The sequence below is a fragment of the Dryobates pubescens genome, chromosome 4 (genome assembly GCF_014839835.1).
Source record: "Dryobates pubescens isolate bDryPub1 chromosome 4, bDryPub1.pri, whole genome shotgun sequence".
NCBI classification, from domain to species: Eukaryota; Metazoa; Chordata; class Aves; order Piciformes; family Picidae; genus Dryobates; species Dryobates pubescens.
The window spans coordinates 7,918,659-7,940,826 of record NC_071615.1 but is presented as its reverse complement, the minus strand read 5'-3'; the positions used below and the strand labels follow the sequence as shown (position 1 = coordinate 7,940,826).

At 44.9% G+C, this 22,168-nt stretch overlaps 1 protein-coding gene across 1 annotated transcript; it reads left to right on the top strand.

The window, feature by feature from the left end:
• The first annotated feature begins 23 nt into the window (after nt 1-23).
• Nucleotides 24-14,191, top strand: REXO5 (RNA exonuclease 5). The gene is made up of 19 exons (XM_054180418.1): nt 24-69; nt 285-407; nt 2,405-2,526; nt 3,420-3,546; nt 4,408-4,492; nt 5,805-5,954; nt 6,126-6,214; nt 6,897-7,012; nt 7,730-7,868; nt 8,559-8,653; nt 9,441-9,543; nt 10,154-10,290; nt 10,598-10,706; nt 11,045-11,155; nt 11,280-11,417; nt 11,911-12,003; nt 12,472-12,691; nt 13,217-13,410; nt 14,045-14,191. Exons 2-19 carry the CDS (start codon nt 288-290, stop codon nt 14,156-14,158), a joined length of 2,262 nt encoding a protein of 753 aa, XP_054036393.1. The 5' UTR covers nt 24-69; nt 285-287; the 3' UTR covers nt 14,159-14,191.
• The last annotated feature ends 7,977 nt before the right edge of the window (nt 14,192-22,168 follow it).

Here is a 22,168-nt window from a genome sequence, read left to right as displayed (position 1 = left end):
CCCGCGCAGGCGCAGGCAGCCGCGTGCCGATGCGGCGTGCTTCCAGCTGCGGGGTCCGGCGTGGCTGAGGTGGGATCCGCGGCCGATGCCCTGCCTTGGAGGACTGGGGGAGGAGAGGGTGGCAGGGGATCGGCCCCACGGCAGCGGGCGCTCCCCGCTACCCATGCTGCCCCGGCGGTGGGAAGGCGCTGGGGCTTGGCTCGGGTAGGCCGGGGCGGACGCTGTCCTGGCTGTTGCCCCTCTGAGCGGCGGCGCCTCCCTGATCCCACTGTGCTTTCGTCTAGGGCATGGCAAAGTCTTTCTGCGTTAACGGGCACAAAAGGCCCGCCGCAGCCGGGGAGGATGCGGGGCGACAGAGGACGGCTCGAAAGAGAAGGAAGGTGGATGGCGGCGGCCAGGGCCCCGAGGTGAGCAGCGTGCTGGCCGTACGGGTGTTGGGCGAACGCTGCAGGGCTGGGGCTGGGCGGTATCGCTCTCGCAGCCCCGTTTGGTGCATTTATTGCATCACTCCTACAGATAATAGCTTCGTTTCTGCGCCAAGAAATATGGAAATGAGCTCATTTGGAGTGTTAGGCATTCATGTTTAAGGAATGTTGTTAACGAATACTGTCTGATAACATTTTTCATAAACAAGTGGATTTTGAAAGGAAGATCGTGTCTGCTTGTGGGGATTTAAGGAAAAGAGTTAATCACTTTTGATTTTCGGGGGTCCGTGCCCTTAATTTGCCACATGTGTGCAGCCCGTTCCCGCATGAAGATGCAAATCAGCCCAAACTTTTAACCTCGTGGTAACACCTTCCTCAGGTTACGTCTTAGGTAGTTGCCAGTATAGGATAAGAGCAAGCATGTGAGATCAGTCCTAATTACACTTGAGCAGAGACTGGCCTTCCTGCGGCCGGCAGGTAGCCTTTGTTTGGTGAAATGAAACAGCTGTTTGGTTGGGCGTTTTGTTGCAAAGTTCTAATTAGATCATTACTGAAAACAACGGTGTCGTTACTTATTTGTCTAACTTGGTGTGAGAGATGCACGACTAGAAATTACACCACCCAGTGTTATTCTTACCAGATGATTCTTAACCCCAAAGGTTGTCACCTCTGTTTAGCAAGGACAGATGGCTTTCAAAGTGCACTGGCTCAACCCCACGTGGACAGGCCCTGTCAAAATTAATGAGCACAAGGCTCATTAGCATTGTGTGGTCTCTTTTCCTTTCCCCTGTGTGCCATGAAGCCTTTTCAGCACATTAAAAAAAAAAAGTCTCTTTAAAATGTTTGCAGATCAGAGTTGCTCACTGACACAGCCCCAGTGTTTGGTGCAGATCTCCAAAATCACCATTTCCTTGCTGGTTGGCTCTTTAGTAGAATAGAAGCCTGCATTCAGGCTTAAAGAATTGTGTGGAACTGTGTGGTATAGTCTCCACTCCATCTCTCATCTGAGCCATGATTTCTTCCTGCCGTTTCGACTGAAACGTTTGATTCCTGCAGGGGTCAGCAAACCCATCTGCCAAAGCAGATCACAGGATGTAAACAAAGTGAATGGCTTTCAGCAAAACCTTCCACGGAGTGGCTGCATAGAGCACTTCTGAAAATGCCCAGAACTCACAGCAGCAAGTGTGGGGAATGGGTTGTGAGAGCAGAACACTGTGCTGGCAAACCAAATAACTTTTAAGTCTTCTCACTACATACCTCTGTATGTAATACTTTGTATTAAATAAATGTTTGAAGGTAGGGTACCTGCATTGCTGAAATATAATAATATTAATATTAAAGTGTGATCTGAAATGAAAATTTTACCCATAATGAGTGGAAGAGTTATTTTAAGTGTAATTGATTGTATCCAAATAGTAAATACTTCCCTTTTGCTGTATAGTTCACTTACTTTTCCATTAACTTGTGTGATTACATGAAACCTTTCTTGACTGGTGCTTTAGGAAAGATGTTGAGTTGCTGGAATGTGTCCAGAGAAGGGCAGCAAAGCTGGTGAGGGGTTTGGAGCACAAGCCCTATGAGGAGAGGCTGAGGGAGCTGGGGTTGCTTAGCCTGGAGAAGAGGAGGCTCAGTGGAGACCTTATTGCTCTCTACAACTACCTGAAGGGAGGGTGTAGCCAGGTGGGGGTTGGTCTCTTCTCCCAGGCAACCACCAACAGAACAAGAGGACACAGTCTCAAGCTGTGCCAGAGGAGGTTTAGGCTGGATGTTAGGAAGAAGGTCTTCACAGAAAGAGTGATTGGCTATTGGAATGTGCTGCCCAGGGAGGTGGTGGAGTCACCATCACTGGAGGTGTTTAAGAGGGGATTGGGTGAGGCACTTGGTGCCGTGGTTTGGTTGATTAGATGGTGTTGGGTTGGACTTGATGATCTTGAAGGTCTTTTCCAACCTGGTTAATTCTATTCTACTCTATTCTACAGGAGAAGTCATCATGCCTGTCAGCAGCTTTGTTTGGTGAGGACTGTGAAATCAGCCATGATCAACTCTATGAGTTGTTAAAGTATGCAGCTTTGGGAAGAAGCCACAATGCAACACAACCCAGGTATCACACATTTGTACTCAAGAATCAGTCTTCCCTTGTGTCCCAACATGTGAAAACATTCCTAGAGGCATGCTGGCCATGCTGGGTTTAGAATCCTTGCAAGGCAGTCACCACAAAGACAGCCTCTATGATGTAGATACAGTTGTTAGACTTGGCCAGAGGCCAGAATTCCTCTTCTGACAAAACTTCTGCCACTTCGTAGTTTTGTTTTATGCAGTTACCAAAAATAACCAATTCTGTGGAACTGAAGAAGCTTCACACACTGAGAAACAAAATAACCACATTGAAAAATATGAACACAACAAGTAGGAATGCTTTGCACATCAGATCTAGTTGAAAGAGTTTCCTGGGGTCTTTGGGGAAAAAACATTTCCAGTGCAGCCTCTGAGCGATGGAAAGGAAAGGCTGAGGAGGGTATATAACCTCGGATGGCAAAGGTACAGTGACACAGAATGAGTCTTGAGATGAAACTGAAAGGCAAAAGTGATCCCACTTCAGAATTTAGTAGTAGGGGGAAAAAAAAGAAGATTTTGTAAAACTTTTTTGTATGCATTAAGTCACTGGACTGCATCACTGCAGAGGTTACTTGGGTATTCATACTCTGATGCACCTATAAATGTCTTTAAATGGTGCTGCACCAGAGTTTTCTGTAACTCATTCTTGCTCTGTCTCCTGTATTATGTTGCTTCCAGGAATATGTGGCTGTTTGAGATAAGCTATGAAAGCCTCTTCTCATTGAAGGCATTTGGCACTTTGCCATTTACTGACTTAAAAGCTGGGCTGATTCCAAGTTTGTTTTTTAAGAGTGCTTGACAATTTTGCTTTGATTTTTGTTTTTTTTTTCCCTTTTTATTTATTACTACTTTTTTTGTTTGCTTGTTTTAAAACTGCAGCTGGTGCCATATATCTCACCAGAGCCACCTGGCTGGGGTCGTGGTTGTTATTCTCAATGAAATGAGCCAACTCCATTTCTACAAATTCTATCTGCAGTTCAAGCACCTCAGAAGAGTCTTCCGACATGTAAGTCCCCAGACTGCGTTGCTGTCTCCTAAACGTCTTCCAGTCCTGAAACCATGTCCCAGGGCTTAAGCCCTGCTGTGGAATTGCTGCCTTCTCCAAAAGGAAGTGGCTGTCTGTGACTCTCAAAGCAAGCTAGTGAGAGGATCTATTTGTAGCCTTTGTCAGCTCAGAACAAAGGCCAAGGCTTTGATATTAGAAACGTTTTCAAGACTTGCTTCTCTGAAGCCTTACCAGGTGGAGCCATTGATGTTTCAATCCTCCAACTATTACGCTTCCCACATCTTCAGGATGCCAATGAGATTAAAAATATCTTGGTTAATTTAGAATTCACTTCAAATGAGAAGGCTCTCAACAGAGTTAGGCTGTTCCTACTGGTTGAGAGGTCTCCCCTGTACTATTTGCACTTTGTGTTACTTCTCCCATTTCCCCAAAAGATTATTACAAATAATTGCTTTAATTTTCTGAGTTAGAAACGATATTTTGGAAGGAGGGAGGGAGGGAAGGAAGGAGGGAAGGAAGAAAAGAAAGAAAGAAGCACTTCAGGCTTCCAGAGAGTTCTCCCTGAATGGCAGCAAATGCAAATCACAGCTTAACTGGGAACTCAGGAACTTGCTTTTGCCTTGATGGTATCAGGCAAGGCAAATCTGTCCCTCAGTACAAAGAATCCTCTATCTTTTGTCATTAAAATGGGTTTAGTTTGTGTTGGGAGGGGTTTTTTTCCCTTGGGAAAACACCAGACATATTTCTGCTACGTTTTTATCCTTCCTCCTCTAAATTTAGTTAGTTGGGGGATCAAGAAGCATCTTTCTTGCTTGATACTTCTGTTTCTGTTTCAAAAGTCTCCAATACATCTCTTTTCAGAGATTCACATTAACACCTTCTGCCAACTTCCCAACCAGCCTGTATGGAGAAGGGACAAACCTGAAACCTCAGAACACTGCACAAGGTATCTTGTTTAGGTTTGCATCATCTCTTTGAGCCTGCTGCTATAGTAAAGTGGTTTAGAAAGGAAAACACTTTAAACTATGAGACTAGTTTCATAGATTCATAAAATGCTTTGGATTGGCAGGGATCTTAAAGATCATCTACTTCCAACCCTCCTGCCATGGGCAGGGGCACCAGTTGGCCATGTTGTCACAAATGCAAAAAGCAGAGAGAAAGTTTTTAGCATGTTTTAACCAAAATTCTGATGCTTCATTACCTAATTTATTCTATTCTTCATTACTTATTTTATTTTAAGATGTATCTAATAAAAGATACAGAGCGATAAATTAGGTCAAAGCTAAGCAATTACTCATTTCTTCCTACTTTTCTTTGAGCAGTAAATCAAAGTAAAGAAGGGGGGTGTTGACAACTGATTTCCTATTGTTACACTCTTTGTAGAGGGGATTGTAAGCCAGCAAGCTTGTAAAACCTGCCAGAGACCACAGAAAGAACTTCAGGGAAGTGGTTAGAAGTGTAACAAAGGATCTTGAATTCAAATCCTAGATGGGAGAATGAGCAGCTGTTACTTTCAGTGTACTGGCAGAGTCCTCTAGCATCCTGACTGTCAACCTGCTGCACAGTCACAGAGCTGAGCTGTCAGCTGTATTTTTCTTTCAAGTGCAGTCTGCAGAGAATCATCTATGAGGTAATTTATATAGCTGTGGATTCTGGTGTCAGTTCAGTGTTTGCTTCTATGTAAGCCACGCTTAGAGAACATTTTCTCTTGGTGATACTTCAAGGAAAGAATTTCACAGAGAAGGTAGGGGAAAAAAAACCCCACTACAAAACAACCCAGCTTACCTGAAGTAATAGATGATTAAATTGTCATGTTTGCAAGGCAGGTTTGTGAAATGGAATGCCAGGGACTTGTGACCTGACCTGCTTCTGAGTCAGCAGCAGTGTCAGTAGCTGGACTAGGGAAAGACTCAAGCAGTCTACCTAGCAAGTGAATTAGAGAGAGAGAGAGAGAGTAGATCCACTAGATACAGTATGTATACAGTACTGTGTGTATAGAATTGTATGTGTGTGATGTATATAGTGTGGTTATTCATTCAGTAAAGGAGGTATAAGTGAGAAAGATTAGAGAGAGAGAGAGGTAGACTGTCTGTCTGTCTCACCTACCTACCTGCCTGTCTATCTATCTAATCTAGCCAGTTCACTGTTCCAGGTAGCGTTTCCCTGTGAAATGGTGTAGCCTCTTGCACACTAATGCAGAAAAGTGACTGCAGGCAGGGAGTTCTGTCTGAGCTTGACAAATGCTTCTGTGTGTGCAGGTTTGAATTCCACTAGTGGTGACTGTCCCCCTAAAAGCTCAGGCTTGCAGCGTAATCCCATCATTCGGAAGTACGGAGAGAAAAAGCAAGGCCTCACCAGCTATACTCTAACTCTAGAAGAGCAGAAAAAGAATGACTATCCCATAAAAGGTTAGTTCTTAAGGGCTTCTGTTTGGTTGTTTTGCTGTGGATGTTTGGGGGGTGGTGTTTGGTTTGGGGGTTTTTTAATCTTTCTGACAGTTAGTGATGTGCGGTCATAGAAGATAATGATGGATTTCAGAAGAGGGAAGTTTCTTATTCATGGGTATCTTTTCATTCTAGGCTCCCCTGAATGTAAGGGCTATATATATACAGAGTGTGATCAGCAAAGGACAGACAGCAGCCCTCTCTTTGGTCTGGATTGTGAAATGGTAAAAATCAAGTGTGTGTGCCTTTGACAAAACACAGTCGAGCAGCCAAACTCCTGCCAGCTGTTCCAGAGTGAGCCAAGCACCCTGTGCTTGCTAAACCACTTCTGATACATTAATATCTACTGCCAGTCCCTTCATTCATGGTGTCAGTGCTAATGCAGTCATGGGAAGGAGGCAGGAAGTGGTTCTGGCAGCAAGATAGTGCAGCAGAGAGCTCAGGTCCGGGTTCCTTCTCCCAGCCTTCCCCAGGGTTTGGAAAGGAGAGATACTTCCCACATCTTTCCTTTAGCTGTCACAGCTGTGGCAGTATGCGGCTGTGGATTCCTGCTTTAGTGCAGTTTTGACCTTGTAGAGATGCCTATTTGTCATCAGCACTGAGAAGCAGCAATACAGCCTCAGCTCTGCTCTTCAGTTGGGCATCTCTGGTGAAGATGCTCTCAGTGACAGCTCTGCAGTGCAGAGCACAACAGATTCAGTGAAATCAGCACTTTTTCCATCATGGGTTTCATTGTGTTGTGCTTGTGGTGGGCACTGAGCAATTAAAATGAAGCATGCTGCAGTAGAAGCCAACTAGCTGTGGGTGGTTGATCTCTTCAGGAACTCTTTAGTGGTGCTGCTGGCTGTGGGTTTTGAGTGGCAGTGCCATGCTGATTCAACAACTGCCTCTGCTTCCTCCTGACAGTGCCTGACTGCAAAAGGGAATGAGGTCACTCGTGTCTCTCTGGTGGATGCACAGGGTCAATGCCTCCTGAATGAACTGGTGAAACCTGAAACCACCGTCATGAACTACCGCACCAAGTGACTTGCACATAAGTTTCTTATCTCTTTGCCTTCCAGTGCTGCAGCAGGTTTCAAATCAAACCTATTACACAGGGCCTTGCAGAAAGCTTTGGTTTGCACAGGTGTCTGCTGCATTTTCCTCAGTGTTAAGAATACAGTTATGTCTGAGCAGAATAACCACCATCATTAATACACTCTGTGCCACACAGTGCCCCTGTGGCTGCAAGGCAGAGGCATTATCACTTCAGTGCTCTAGGAGAGTTCTGTTACAGATTAATGGTAGAAAGCAGTAGTTGATTTTTACTGCTGGCTATAAAATAGGATACAGGGTAAGAGCACAGGATTGCAGTCTGCATCTCTGCTCCATCACTAGCTTATCAGCTTTCACACACCTCTGGGGCTGGGCTCAGGATCATAGCAAAATCAGGCAAAACCCGAGTCTTTATGCAGGAGTTGATGTACCAGCCCCTTCAGGTTACTTGGAAGCATCCTTACATATGCTGTGTGATGCTAAGAAATGCATCACTTTAGAATAGATTATATTTGAGTGAGAGAAACTCATAGCAGTTTATTGTACCTGCAGTGCATCCTCTTTTGTAGGAACAAAACCCAGTAGCTAGCAATTCTCCTCTTAGTTACACTGACTTTGTATTTTATGTGCCCTGCTTGTAATTCTCTCCCATAGGTGCTGTTGCTGATGTGTTGGCTTTTCCTCATCCAACTTTTGTGTTGCAGATTCTCAGGAATCACAAAGAAAATGCTTCTTCCAGTGAAAACAAAGCTGTCAGACATCCAAACCAGACTGAAAAAACTGCTTCCCCATGATGCAGTCTTGGTGGGGCATTCTCTAAATTCTGATCTTCAGGCTTTGGAAGTGAGTATGGTTTTTCTATGAGTATTTTTCCTAGCCCTGTGATTTCAGACCTGAAAACTATGAAGATTTTTTTTCTTTTTAACTGGTGAACATGTATTAATTGTTTGGTTTTTTTTAATTATAAATGGCCTTATGTCTATAAGGGTTTAAAGGAAACAGACTCTCCTAACCTCTATAAAGCTTGCAAGGGGCTATTGGATGCTTGGTTGCATGGTTTAGTTGATTGGGTGGTGTTGGATGATAGGTTGGACAAGATGATCTTGAAGATCTCTTCCAACCTGGTCTGGTCTATTCTATTCTATTCAGAAGCCAGAAGGAAGGGAGGAATCTGTTCAGACATAGACACAGTCGCAACTGAGGTTTTACCTCTCTGCTCCATGTGCTTTTGATCTCTCTCTCACAGGAAGAACTTAAGTCCTTCCTATATTTAATGTAACCAACCTAAAATGCTTGAAGCATAACTAAGCTTTCTAGCCAAGGCTGGATGTGTAGCACAGTGGAGTGTTAGCAAGGACAGTTGGGTTTGTTTCATTAGTCCCATCTGCTTTCTCATTGTGGACCAGTTACCAATCAGGTGGAAATTGGCAGCTGAAGTGAAAAGACAAGAGGCACAGATAACATGGAGCTACTGCCTAATCTTTATGTGACTGCTGTTCATAAATCAAACTGCTGATGTTTTCTCTCTTCCAGATGATCCACCCCAGTGTTATTGACACCTCCTTGCTTTTTGCCAGAAATGCAGGTCGCAGATTTAAGCTCAAATTTCTAGCCAAAGCTGTTTTAGGGTAAGATTATTACTGTACTGCTATGGGAAACCTTAGACGGTTGGGTGGGCCACAGGCTCTTGCTTTTCCACTAGTAGCATCAGGATGATTTTATTTTGTTTTCTCTGAAGTTCAGAAGAGAGGGGCAGGCTGTACAGAGAGACATGGTAAAGAAGAATTTACTGCTCGCTAGAAATACCAGGCAGTGTGATGAACTGGGACCCTGGAACCCAAACAGATCTGAGCCCTAGCAAAACAAGCCTTTCTGCAGGTGTACCTGTGTGGTGAACAGTACAGTAACAAAGACACTCTGGCTCACACATGAGCCGTTAGCAAGAAGTAGAGGCTAATGAGGGAAAGCATCTTCTGTTGACTGAAATCCTCTTCCTCAGTGTACGAGCTGCCACAGGACTGCACTTGTTAGCAATCCAGCTCTCACCAGAGTGAATACTCTGCAGCACCAGAGGCACTGAGGTGCACGCTGCCCCCTGTCTGTGTACAAACTGTGAGCTGGCTCATTGGTCAGGGAAGAAGCAAAAATTGCAGAGAGGCATGCATCAGAGCAGGCAGTATTAGCACTGCTTTGGTCAAGCCCAGTCCCACAGTGTTTTGCTCAACATTGCAAAAGCATTTCTTGCAGTGACATTTGGGAATATTTACAAGAATTATGTTGTACAGAGCTGAAATCCTTTTTGTAGAGGGGAAAGCTGTCTTGCCTGTAAAGGACCCAGTTTAGAAAGGCAATATGTTGGTCATTGTGGAAAAAAACCCAGATAATGTGCCTGTTCCCCTGATTTTGATGCCCTAGGAAGGAGATTCAGTGTGAAGAGAGGCTTGGCCATGATCCTGCAGAAGATGCTAGAGCTGCCTTGGAATTGGCTCAATTCTTTATAGAGCAAGGACCAGCAAAGGTAGCTTATCTAATTAAGATTTCCATCCCTAATCACAGAATGTACAAGTTGCCATGCTTGTGAAGGAAAAATACCCAAGCCCTTCCTGCTTATCCTCTTGTGATTTAAAAGAGAAAATGGAGCTGTGATAGAGGCCTCCAGTTTGCCAGCTTCTTGCTTTCAGCATATATCCAGGTATCCTACTAACCTGAGCGTTTCCAGTGTTCCACTACTCTCACACTGACATGAATCAGCATTGCTGCTCATCTTGAAGAGGGGCACTGGGTAAAGAAAGATTGAAACACTTCCAGCCTACAGGAATGCCTGTCATTTTTCCAGATGAAAGAAGTGAGAGAGACCTTGTATGTTGTGGTAGTGAGTCAGGTGGTTTTATGAGTCTCTTGCTTATGTCATTGATGTCTAAGAGAATTCTGTTGGAGATGATTGCTGGTTGGTGCTGTGAGTGCTGCATGCTTGAAAATGACAGCAGACAATAACAAGGCAAGAAATGAAGGCCTGTGTTTTTTCACTGCTGGGGCGTGTGCCTGGATGACTCACAGAGAAAGCACATGCTTTCTGGTTGGCTACAATTAGCTGAGATGGAAGCCAACTGCTTATCTTCCTTCCCAAGGTAGCAGAACTCAACTTGGAGAAGCTTCTGACAGATGAAAAACTGGCTGAGGCCTCCCAGAACAAAGCTGCGTTACAGGCACGAGGATGCAGGGTCCAGAAGCAGCTGAATGAGCCTCCACGCGTCCCCAAAGCATGGTAATGTGATTCTCAGAGATGCATGGTTTCCCTTCAGTATCCCCAGTGAAATCTAAGTGTGTTCTGTTTGTCAGAAGCCATCAGCATCTTCAGAGAGACGCAGATAATTGCACTGAGAAACTTTCAGAGGTTGCAGCTTAAATTTCACAGAGCATTTCCTAGGCTGCTTTTGATGCTGAGGACAAGAATATTCTTTTGAGCTGTCTTTGCTGAACCCTGTTGGTTTTCTCTGACAAGCACTGCTTGAAAGCTTTTACATCGCCACCCTGATCAGTAGTGTGACTCACAGCTTGCTTCTCTCTGTTAGTTTTTTAGACTGCTTGCAGGTGACTGGCCAAAAACCCCTCCTTTTGGGCAGAGAGGAACCAGACCCTTCTGGCCTGTGTCAGAGTAACCCGAGCTCTTCAAACAAACAGGTGAATGGAGGGAGAGTGGGTTGGGCTAAGCAAGCATCAAAGTAATTGAGAGTTGTTGTTGAGGGGGTGGGTAGATGAGGCCAGTTTTAAAAAGCTGCCTGAGAGAGCTGTTAGCAATAGTGTTAATACCAGGCTAGTCAAATCCATGTGAGCCTTTCGGAAATGAGCTTTGATCCTCTACATCCTGCCATGACTCACCAGAGACTTTCTGCCCGAGGGCTTCCTCAGACAATAATGAAAATTAAAGTTGGGAATGAAGTTCAATAGCTTTGTTTCTGAGCCTTTGCTGTACGATTGCCTTGTGCCTCTTTGAACCTCGCACGCTCTTTTTCTTCCAGATTCTTCAGAGAGCCTTAGAAGATGTTCCCCAGTCCACATTCAGTATCATTCAGTTCAGTTTGGGACCAGAGGACATTGCCTCTCACCCTCTTGCTGGGCTTTGTGCCAAGGTACTGGGTTTTCTGAGAGCAGTTTTCATTGCTGAGCTCGGAAAGAGATGTCCTTTATCTGGCGGCACGAAGCAGTTAGTTCATTGGCTTTGCGAAGTTCCTTCTCTAATCTGTGTTCCTACAGGTGAGAAGCAAGCTGACTGACATGCTGACAATTTATGCAGGTCCTTTTGAAGAAAGCTTTTGCCTGAAGTCTGTGAAAAAAGAATTTGAGATGTGTGGACCAATCCAGTCTCTTACAGTGGTAGCTGAAACATACCAGGTGAGGAACACTCAAAGCATTCAGTGTGCTGGCAGGCATTGAAGGCCTGAGTAATCTCTTGGAAAGATAAGCATTAGAACCACTCTGGGTGGGGGGGGGGGTTTCTGGAGGGTTTAGTCATCAGCTACAACAACTCAGGGTGTCTAAAAGCTGCTCCACACAAATGACAAGAATAAACACAGCTCCCATGCTTAACTGTTTGAGCTAGAGGACTGTCAGCACTGGGGAAGCTGAGGTGCTTTTTGTCCCTCTCAAGAGAACGGATTTGCTAGGGCCTTTAATATGTGGTGGGGTGGGGGAAGAGGATATTAATTGACAAGATAATTGAAGGTTGTTTTTAACAGCAAAGGTACATGGAATGTTACATATAAAAAGGTTTGAGGGTGAAAACATTCCTCTTTTAAACACAACTTCACTGAAACCTCACTTTTAAAGAGGGAGGGATAATGTCTCTTACTGATAAGCCTCCAGTATCATCTTGTTCTTTTTCAAGCCCTATGTCTGTATCCAGTATGAAGTATTGGAAGCTGCCCAGCTTGCTGTGGAAAGCCTAAATGAAACGGAGGTAGCAGGATCCTGCATTAAGGTAAACAACACAAATAGCAAAATCCAAGTCATGTTGAGCACAGGAACTACATCCAGCATGGCTCTTCAAACACCTTCTTGCAGCACAGCATCTGGGCTGGTCATGCTGTTACCATCTCCCTGTGCATGGACAGTGTAGAGCCACTGTCAGAAAGGAAATGCTCATAGCTCTTGCTTTTTTCCCTTTCTGCTTGTCAGCAGAAGGGGGTTAGAAAGCATTGTGACCTCCAACTGCAGCTTTAAAAGGATGAGGCAAGTAACAGGGTGTTGAAATGCCATACACAGACCATGAGACTCTTAATTTTAGTGTTTCTGCATTCTTTCTCCCTGACTAAGATGGCCTTCATCAGGCATGTATGTTTCAAGAGAGGGAAAAGGGCAAGGGAAGAAAGTAATTGAAAATAGAAGCTCAAAACACAGAACTGCTTGGGCTGACATGTTGTGTTTGTTCTTGCTGATCCCACCCCAGGTCCAGAGACCTGTCACTGCAGCAATGCTGGACTGTGAGGTTTGGATAAAGGAACTGGAACTGGATGTAGAAAATGAAGGTGTGATTTATGTGGCGGGGCTGAAGAAGTCATTAACAGAGGCAGACTTGCAAGAAGAATTCAGCCAGTTGAAAGACCTGGAGACACTGTTCCTGCCAAAGGATCTCCAGAGTGGAAAGCACAGGAACTGCTGTTTCCTTAGTAAGTAGCTTCACATACCGCCCGCTTATTTCCTTCACATAAGCTCCCTCAGCAGCACTTGAGCCTTTGCACAGACAGAGCAAGAGCTACTGCAACTCCTGTCTGCTCAAAGGGATGGTATTTAAACTACTCTAGTAAAAGCAGCTAGTTTTTGGAGGAGCAGTTTACAGCTCGATATTTTAAAGGGAAAAAATGCTTACAAACAGGCACAAAATCTCTACTCAGAAAAATTCCAAGATACTTCATTGGCTGTAATACCTCAAGGTGAGGGTTGGCTACTATGCAGCTTCACACAAATGAGTAATCACCTCTAAAAGGTGAGGAGACCCAACTGGATGAGTGCTGCTGCAGTTAGCTGACTTTTCTATAGTGTGGTGTTTACCTGTAGCAAAATGAGGATCTGTTTGTTGCAGTGATTACAGTTTTCAGTCTCCTTCCTGCTCCTCTAGCCCTGCCCTAGAGGTGACAATGAATAGGGCAACAACAGCATTGCCAAGGCATGTTCCCCTTCTCTTTGTGTTTCAGAATTCTGGAAACCACAGAGTGCTCTGGCTGCCCTTGAAGTTCTAAATGGCTGGACTGTGAAGGGCAGCAAACTGAGAACGAGAAACGCTCTTGCTTCAGGTCACCTCTGGAGATGGATTCGGCAAATGAATCACAGCAATGGGAAGCAAGGAGGGAGCATTGTACATGAGAAAAGGGAGCAGCTCTCTGACTCTGTGAGTTTAAGGCTGTGCTGATGTTTGTTGCACTTGGTGAGGAGCTCCTGTACTGCCCTGGGACTTGGGAGCAGTAATTTTTGGAGCAGACCTAGGTGCACAGCTGTGTATAACAGGACCTCCTTGTGCTGGAGCAGAGGCTGCCACGGGTCAGTCCTCACAAGGCAGTTTGCAGAGGTAATATCACACAAGATAATGTGATGTTTGCAGGGTATAGGTAGAACTTTTTAAGGTATAACCTTAAAACCAGCATAGCTGCTTAGGGCAGTGTGTAATACTGTACAGGAAGTAAAGCCTGCCTCTTGCCAGCAGACAGATCAACATACAGGTGTGGCAAGGGCGATGGGAATTGGAGGGGAGAGGTGACTGGTTGTGTAGTCATACAGCAAAGAGCAGCTGTAGTTAAAGCTCATATTTACTGGTGGAAGCTACAGTGCAGAATAGGGCATGTGGTTCTCCCTGCTTGTAGAGCCACTGCACTGCCAAACACCAGCCAGTAAGAGTCACTGCTGTCCTCACCTGGTCCATCCCTGACATGGCCAAGGGTCAGCCTCACCACACACACTTTTTAAGTGTGATTGGTACAGATCTGCAGAGGAATTAGGGATTTTAATGCTTCTATTCTGTTATGTAGGAGCAGGATCTAAGGAAGAAAGTGAAGAGGTTAGACCAATACATCAAAAAGCTTTATGGAAGTCTGCAGAATAACACCTTGTGCATTGTTCTCTTTCCTGGAGCGAACAGGTAAGTTGCCACCTCTTTTTTTTTTGTGAAGAGGCAAGGAAAATGCATAGCCAGATATTTTTATCTTACTCTATTAAAAATTAAAACCCTGCACAAGGAAGTGAAAAGCTGAGAGAAAGCCTCAAGAAGCTGTTGTAGTTATTCAGTCAGACTTTCATGTTAGGCCAATAAAACTTCAGCAGTAAAGTCTGCATAAGTTATACCTGATCCAGAGCAAGCACAAGCCTGAAGATCCAGCCTAGCAAGGCTGGAGTGGTGGTCTACTACAGGTCTCCTCAGTTCACCCCACCAACCCCTGTTGGATGTTTCATCCCTCTTGACGACAAGCAAAGTTTTATGTGCTCATGAGACAGCCAAGGAGAGGTTCCACAGCAATCAAGGCTTTTTGAGGGGTTTTGGTGGGGTTTTATGTGGTTTTTAAAACCACCTAATGGCATAGCCAAGGCATCATCTGGTTGCTGTCTTGCAGTACCCTGATGTAGTACCCATAGCTGATCTAGGAGGTGGTTCATGCCCTTACTCTCACATGGGACAACTGGGAGAAAACACTTTGTGAGTCCTTAAGCTTGCAGAGCGAGGGCCAAGTCCTAGAGTTGGGCTTCAGCACTGGTATCAGGGATGCTTCCATATGCAGTGGGCTTCCTGCATCTCAGAACCTGGGGCCTGAACTGCCACAGTCCTTCACTGCTTAATGTTATTAATAAGAAAGGCTGAATCTTTCCCAGACAAGGGCCCTAGGTCCATATTTATTTCAGCAGTCTTCTTTCTCTCACTGTGTCACTGGTCAGGCAGTTAAGGTCACCTCTATCCTTGCTTTTCAGTTCCCCATCAGCAGAAGGGGTACCATTTCTGGTGGAGACAGAAGGCATGCCCTGAAATAGAAGCAGGGAGTCAGAGCTGCTCAGCAGCATCTCTTCTGCCTGGCTAGGCAGCCAGGCCAGGTTCCTTTCTCATGCTTGCAGAGCTTCCTAAGACGACTCAGGATGCTGCAGTATCCTCTGCATCAAACAGTGTCCCTAGAAGGGAGCTGCATCCCAAGCCAAGGGGATATTTAGGCTGAATGCCAATGACAAACCATTTCACCAGGGTTGCATGCCAAGGGCTGCTCTTGGCATGAGCTGCTCTAATTGTTCAGTTTCCAATAACTTTCAAAAGCAACTTTTTTTTTTTCCTTTTCATAATTGTCTTAACTAAAGACCATTAACCTGTTAGCCCAGTGCAAAAGAACAGCACACAAAATGGGACAGCAGCAACTCCTGCCTTATTCAGATAGACCATGTGCATGGCAGCTGTGGGCTATCAAATGCTGCCTTCAGTCAGATCAGCCATGGCAGAGGCCTGAGCTGAGAGCTAACTGCTGTGGGCACTTTGGTGCATGCAGCCCTCTGAGCAGCTGCCGTTTTCTTCTGGACTGAACTGACTATTTTTACATTCCTGATGTTGCCTCTTCTCTGCATGGCTGTCCTCAGTTACTTCAACTGCTAACCTGTCAGCTCCCCTGGGAAGGTTTGAGGAGAGGATGACTGTGGAGGTACAGTCCTCACCCTGTGTCTTCTGCAGGATAGATCCTGGCCTCACAGGGGCCAGATTTACTTTCCAAGGGCACAAGCTTACCTCTCATCACTGAAGGGTATGAATCCTGCTGGCACAACAGGAGGATGCAGGAGTTTGCAGTCACAAGGAGCCTGTGGAAGCCCACAGAGCCTGGCTGCTGAATGGGTTGGAAAGGAACTTGATCCCAGGCTTGGAAGTGGTTTCTTGCCAAGCAAGGTTCCTGTATTTGTTTCTCAGAGGGCTGACAGTCCAGAGGCAGCTTCTTCATTAAAAAGAATGCCAAATAATTGTTGGGTGGAAAAACAAAGCACAGTTTTTCAGTCTACTGGAGGTTGCAGGCTTCTTGCTACTGGACCAGCAAGCTTGTGTACATCAAGGTTACTCAGAACAGCAATGACACACCTCTTGTTTCTGTTACAGTATGCATGGATCACAGTCTGGCCTTGGTCTAATGGGAATAAAAGATGGCAGAGGAAGGAGTGCTCACTGAACTGCCAAGTTTTTAAGCAAAGTCTTTTGTTAAGATATTTTTTATTACTCAACAATTGATGGCTTTGTAAAGATCTCTTACCATAAGAACAATAGCCTTTCACTCTGTATCTCTAACAAAGTCTAAAAATAAAGGCTATTCAAAACATCTTAAAGCACAAAACCTTTTCCATTAACCCTTCTCGCCGTGGCAGTTTTCCTTGGCAGTGGCTGAGCCAGGCAAGTGCTTGGGAAGGGCTGGGGGCAAACTACTGGAGCAGTGCATAGAAGCCCATCAGCGTTGGCCTGCGAGATGTAACTCAGCAAGTCCTTCACTGCCAGGGGCTGAGGTGCCAGCTGGGTGCAGGCCATAAAGCAGTGAGTTAATGTGGTACCTGCAGCAGCTGCTCAGCAGTTAACAGTTGTCCTGTCCTAGGGAACTCTGTGGATTTCTGGAACCGTGCTGTGCCGGCTCCTGAAGCAGTCACTGCCTCCTTTCCAGAAAGTACTGTACTTAGCCCATGGAAAGGAGGAATTGGTGATTCATACTTCTTGGACACCCTCCACTTTCTTCTCCATCCCTGACCATCCCACACACCCTTCATGCAGCAAAAAGATGAAAAAAGACATGTTTCAGTGTGGCTGTGGGAGGGGCAAGGGCCAGTTTCAGGCAAGCACAGGTCTCTGTGAACACCACACCACTGCTGGGAGCAGAGCTACAGGAAGTCCCTGCCAGCAGTGGGGTGAGCTGATTTGCAACCTGACAGCATCAGACACATACTTTGCAGCCACTGCCACCTAAAATCATAGAATTGGAGCATCTCTTGTTAACAGACAGAGGTGCCAAGCAGGAGGATGCCTAGGAGACTTTGGGCACTCAGAACAAGAAGAAAAATTGAAGGAAATATTTGTTACAAGGCTTGAATGTGAGACAAAGGATTTCCTTATAGGAATTAGAATAGGTTGAGATCAAGCTGAAATAGATTTTAGTCCAGCAATTATTAAATACAGCTTACAGAGTATTTACACCCTCCTAGTCTCCAAGCCCAAGTTCACTGCAAGCAAAGAGCAGCTTACAGAGTAGAAGTTGGGAGCTGCTGTGTGGAGGAGCAGGCAAAAGACAAGGGAGAGAAAGGCAAATGCAGCACTAGCAAGCAGGTAGTAGATGCTCAGTGCCATTTATACCTAAATTGAAAGCCTCCAACACTCCTGAAATGAAATCTATTAAACAAGATGAATGCAGCCTTTTCTTTTTTCATTCTTTTAGAAAGGTATTTTATCCACTCTGAGTCTGGCATCTTTCAGCTATAGATACCACAGACTGGGGAAAGCATCAATGTCAGTGCTACTGCAGCTTGTAAAAGGGAGCCAGTTCCTTTGCCCAACACTGCCAGTCCTCCTTTAACCCCAGCATCAGGCAGCTCAGTGGAAGGGGTAAAAGGCAGCCTGACCTCAGCACCCATAATCTGCTGTAAGACTCCTGTTTACAGCCAGCAGCTCTTTGTTGTAGACACTTAGTTGGTTGTGTGTTGTTTTTTTTTTCAACTTTGCAGCACCAAGGGTTTTTTCCCACCACACTTAAAACTGATGTGGTCACCTCCCTGCAAGGACTGGGGCAAGGTCCAGGATTCCTGCTTGAGCAACTCTGGAGATGATGAACAAAATTAGCAAGACTCCTATTTATAGGCATGAAAAAAAGAATTCATTTGTCCCCTTTTAATTGAAAGTGTAAAAAAAAAAAAATAAGGACTTCAGCTTTAAATAAGACATTTTGTACAAAGCTTGAGCATGAAAAAAGGTGAAGAGCAACGTGTCATTGTGTAAACACCACAAAAGGTACTCCTCTGGTCAGCAATGCATACACCAGCATGCACGTTCCCTTTGCAGTGGGTTAGGCTGCTGGAGCTGTTCCCTCCCTCCCCTCAGACCTTACTGGAACACAGGAAACCCAGAGGCTTTGGAACATTCACAAAGCTACAGCAGTCAGGATACATTGTGACTACAGGAGTCTCTTTTTTTTTTTTCCTTGAAGGGATTGGTCATTTAAATATACACCAGTACAATAATCTCACAGGTAAATGAATGGCAGCTTGGCTTAGAAAAAGCACCAAAATATTTAATATACATCTGGCACAAATTCCACAAGAAGTCAGTAATGGACAAACCAATGCTTTGCTTAGAAGAAAAGAAAAACTTCAGACTGCACTTAATGCTCTTCTTCCAAAAGGGACACGACAAAAAACATTGCACTCAGGATTGCTATCAAGTAAAGACAAAACCTTCTTATCACAACCTACTTGCATTGTGCCTCAGATTGCACATTCTGTGAGCTGCTGCTTCCGTTCTGTTCCAGACAACAACGGTGAGCAAAATTTGATACAAGTCATTGTAAGAACTACAAACCGAATGGGACTGAGTAGTAGATGTATCCTCCTGACCTTCTCCCACTTCCCCTCTATGTCATGGTTTCAAATTTGGCCACATCCTTTGATACAAGATCCTACACAAGACAGAATTTACTCCAGCCATTGTCAAGCATTCCATTTGCACGGCACTCCTGGTACTGCTGTGTGAAGGAGGCAGCACAGCTCTGCTCCATGCCAACCAGTACATTTGTTTCCCAGAGCCACAACATCACCTCATACATGGTTACCTCTCAGGTGACTCCAGGAAAGCAACAAGGATGGCAGATTCCACCCTGTCCACCCTTGCTGGTTCCCTGAGGAGCTGAGGGCCTTACCAGCTGGCTGTATGCACACAGGAGTCAATGAACGCTGCACGAAGAGCTGCTCTCATTAGTTCCTAAGAATTAGTTACCTCCCTGGAAGCAAACACTATCAAAATGCATTTCTTCCATAAAGGGTGACTCAAGGCTAAATTGGGGCCCCAAAATCCTCAAGGACTCCAAGAAATGCAGCTACATCAACCAGCTTTCCCAGGCTGACCCTTTCCCTCCATACAGCCTGTTAAGGACTTGCAGTTGCTTCATGCTGTCAAGGCCAGTCACTACAAACCTCAGCAGCATCGGGTCAGGAGCCAACTCTGGCAGTTGTATCTGTGGCTCTTGGAACTCAAGTTACTCAATAACTAAGCACAAAGCCCACCAACCACTCCTGCCAGCCCATCTCCTTTTTAAAAGACTATTTTAAACTTATAAGAAAGCAAACATTCTTAGGATAACTATGTTTAAGGTGACTCAAAAAGTCACACCTTCAAAACATGAAGTACTATGATGTGAAGTCCTCTGACGTGTATGGGAGTGTAAAAACAGCAGCCAGCCTTCAGCTCCACTGAGTTTGCAACCTCTGGTCACGGGATCTCCCCTCTCACAGGGCCCAGAGATAGAGCAGAAGTCAGCAGTTGTAACTGCATAAAATGGCAACATTCAAGTAAACTCACTGCTTCAACAGCAGGCAACCGTTCAGTCCAAATGTAACTGACAGAGACTAAAAACAAACCATTTCACAGCAAGGGCATGGGAGATGGGTGGGGGGTTCCTGTCAGTGTATAGGATTGCAGATTATCCAGAAAGGGCTTCTCTGAAAAGTGCAATTAGGCAAAGATAGAAGTTTGGGGGGGTTTTAAATAGTGAAAAAGTTGTATAACTTCCAGAAGCTGTGGGATTCTAAACCCTAACTACAGAAAGGCTGAGGATTGCAATAGCAGCAAGGAACTGCTGCAAGGTCAGTGATTTAAGGCAAGCTGTTAGCAGGACTCATACGTTCATACTCCTTTTATTTATTGCCTCACACGTCCTCCCTTTCTCTCTAAATCTGTGCCCATACAGATAGTGCAAGAGGTCACACCTCAAAAGCAGCTCTCTAACTGGAAAAGGAACCTTGTAGCAGGTTGCTACAGCATAGCAACTACTGGGGATCTGCAAATGGCATTAACCATGTGGTTGTTTTGGGGAAGGAAGCAAGGGAGACAGATGTGTCACATGAAAGAGACACCACCTAAATGCATTCAAGAGTACAACTGAGCACTGAAGTCACTCTGGCTTCTCCAACACACTGTGAGAATGCTCCAGCTTTGCTCACAGGTAAGGGATTTATCCAAAGCAAGATTCTGACCTCAGGGAGAAACAGAATGGGTGTTCTGATCTTTGCTGGGTGTCCAGTCCAGCATGGACCTAAACACACTATTTTTATTCCAAAGGAAAACACACTTATGGCACTGCACCAGGTGGGTTCCTCAAGTTCTTCAAGAGCAAATGAAAAGGCTGATGCATCCCTCCTGGGGAGCAGCTGCTCCATATTCAACTTATTGTCAGGGAAAAGGATGTGCAACGAGAAAAGCTCCTGATCCACATGCAGTGCAGCTCTAGTCAGTCACTATTGCACTCCGTAACTAGCACTTGGGAGGACCACCACTTATTTGCAGCTTGACTTGGCTCCCTTTCAAAGGGTCAATTGCATGCAGATTAAAAGCAGTATTCCAAAAGAAGTATGGCAAATAGATAATACTTGGGTCAACTAAAAAAAACCCAAACCCACAGCCCAACCAACAACAAAACAACCCCAAAACAAACAAACAAACAAAACACCAAAAAAAGATTTCTCCCAGGATTTTATGCCTGGATCAGTCAAGAATAGTAACCTTAAACTATTCAAGTCTAAGAACAAGAGGTAGAGACACCTATGTACTTCATGGTGAAGGAGTTACAGCCTTCTGTCTTACAATCTCATGGATTTTACCTTCAGTTGACAATATAAACCCAAAAATTCAGTCTTCAATAGACCAGAGAGAAAATGTTAACACTGGTGGTTTTGTTTTGCAGATAACAAAGTTTAAGCAGCCACTTTCCTTTCCATACTTAGTTGAAGAAAAATATGTATGTTTTGCTGCCTACTGAAACCCTGCCCTGAAGAAGTTTTAGTTTCAGATTAAGCATTTGCCTTTTTAATATGAAAGGCTAAATTCACATGCACACATTTGGAGGAGAGTGATCTCAAGGGAAGAACTGGGTGCCCAATTTACCAAGGATCTTCTAAAAAAGGCTCACACTGCAGTACACAAGTCTGCAAGACCCAGAAACTCACAATGACTATTATTTTCCAGTGAATGGGAATGATGGAACCTCAGCCAACAAATTACATCATGACTGAGATGGCTGTTAACTATGTGGTGCTTCTTTGACTTTGCTGGGCTTTTTTTGGAAACCAGGCTCAGAACTGTAAGGAAGATACTTGATGGTGCCAGTGCCATAAAAACACCCAGGGCACTGGTCAGTGCATAGCTGTGTCTGGGAACTGCAGCCTAGCCCTGGGATCTGTGGGTTCTTCAGGCTCTGAAGGACATGCAAATAAGGAAATAAAGTCACACAGGCAAAGCTGCTGCTGTCCCTAGCACCCTGAAACCCTCATGTGACAGCCACCCTGCCCTCAGGATGAGGGGCTGCATCAGTTTGAACCTAAGTCACTCAGAGCAGGGTGAGCTTGTTTCACACTCTTAAGTGCTCGGCTGAAAGGCTGCAGTGGTTCAGAGGCTGCTTCAGGAGCAGATTTACCCTGCCAGCTGGGGGAAGGCAGCACTTGGGGGGACCAAACTGCCACAGAATTCAATCATCTGGTTTTATGCCACCTGCCACCCTGGCATTTATTTTCCCTGTGGTTCTTTCGCTGTGATTGCACAGTATTAGAAAGCTGTAATTCTCCACCCAGAATAGCACCAGAAGCAAGTCAACTCACAATTCAGCATTCAGCTTCAATTTCCTTGTTCATATTTTATGGGCAGAACCTTTTAAATCTTTACTTGAATCAATAAATAGTCTTTGACCTCGTAAATGTACCCACACAAGTAAAAATTAGCACAAGTGAGCCTCTAGTCAACCTGGAAGCTGAATTTTTAAGGGTGTTGCAGGTGCAGGTGGTCAGTTTTTATTACTGAAGTTTACAGGAGTTGTATTTCTTTGAGCATAAGGGAAGGCAACAAAATGCCACAGTGTAGATGGCAGACCAGTTTTCCAGTATATTACTGTACCTATGTATTT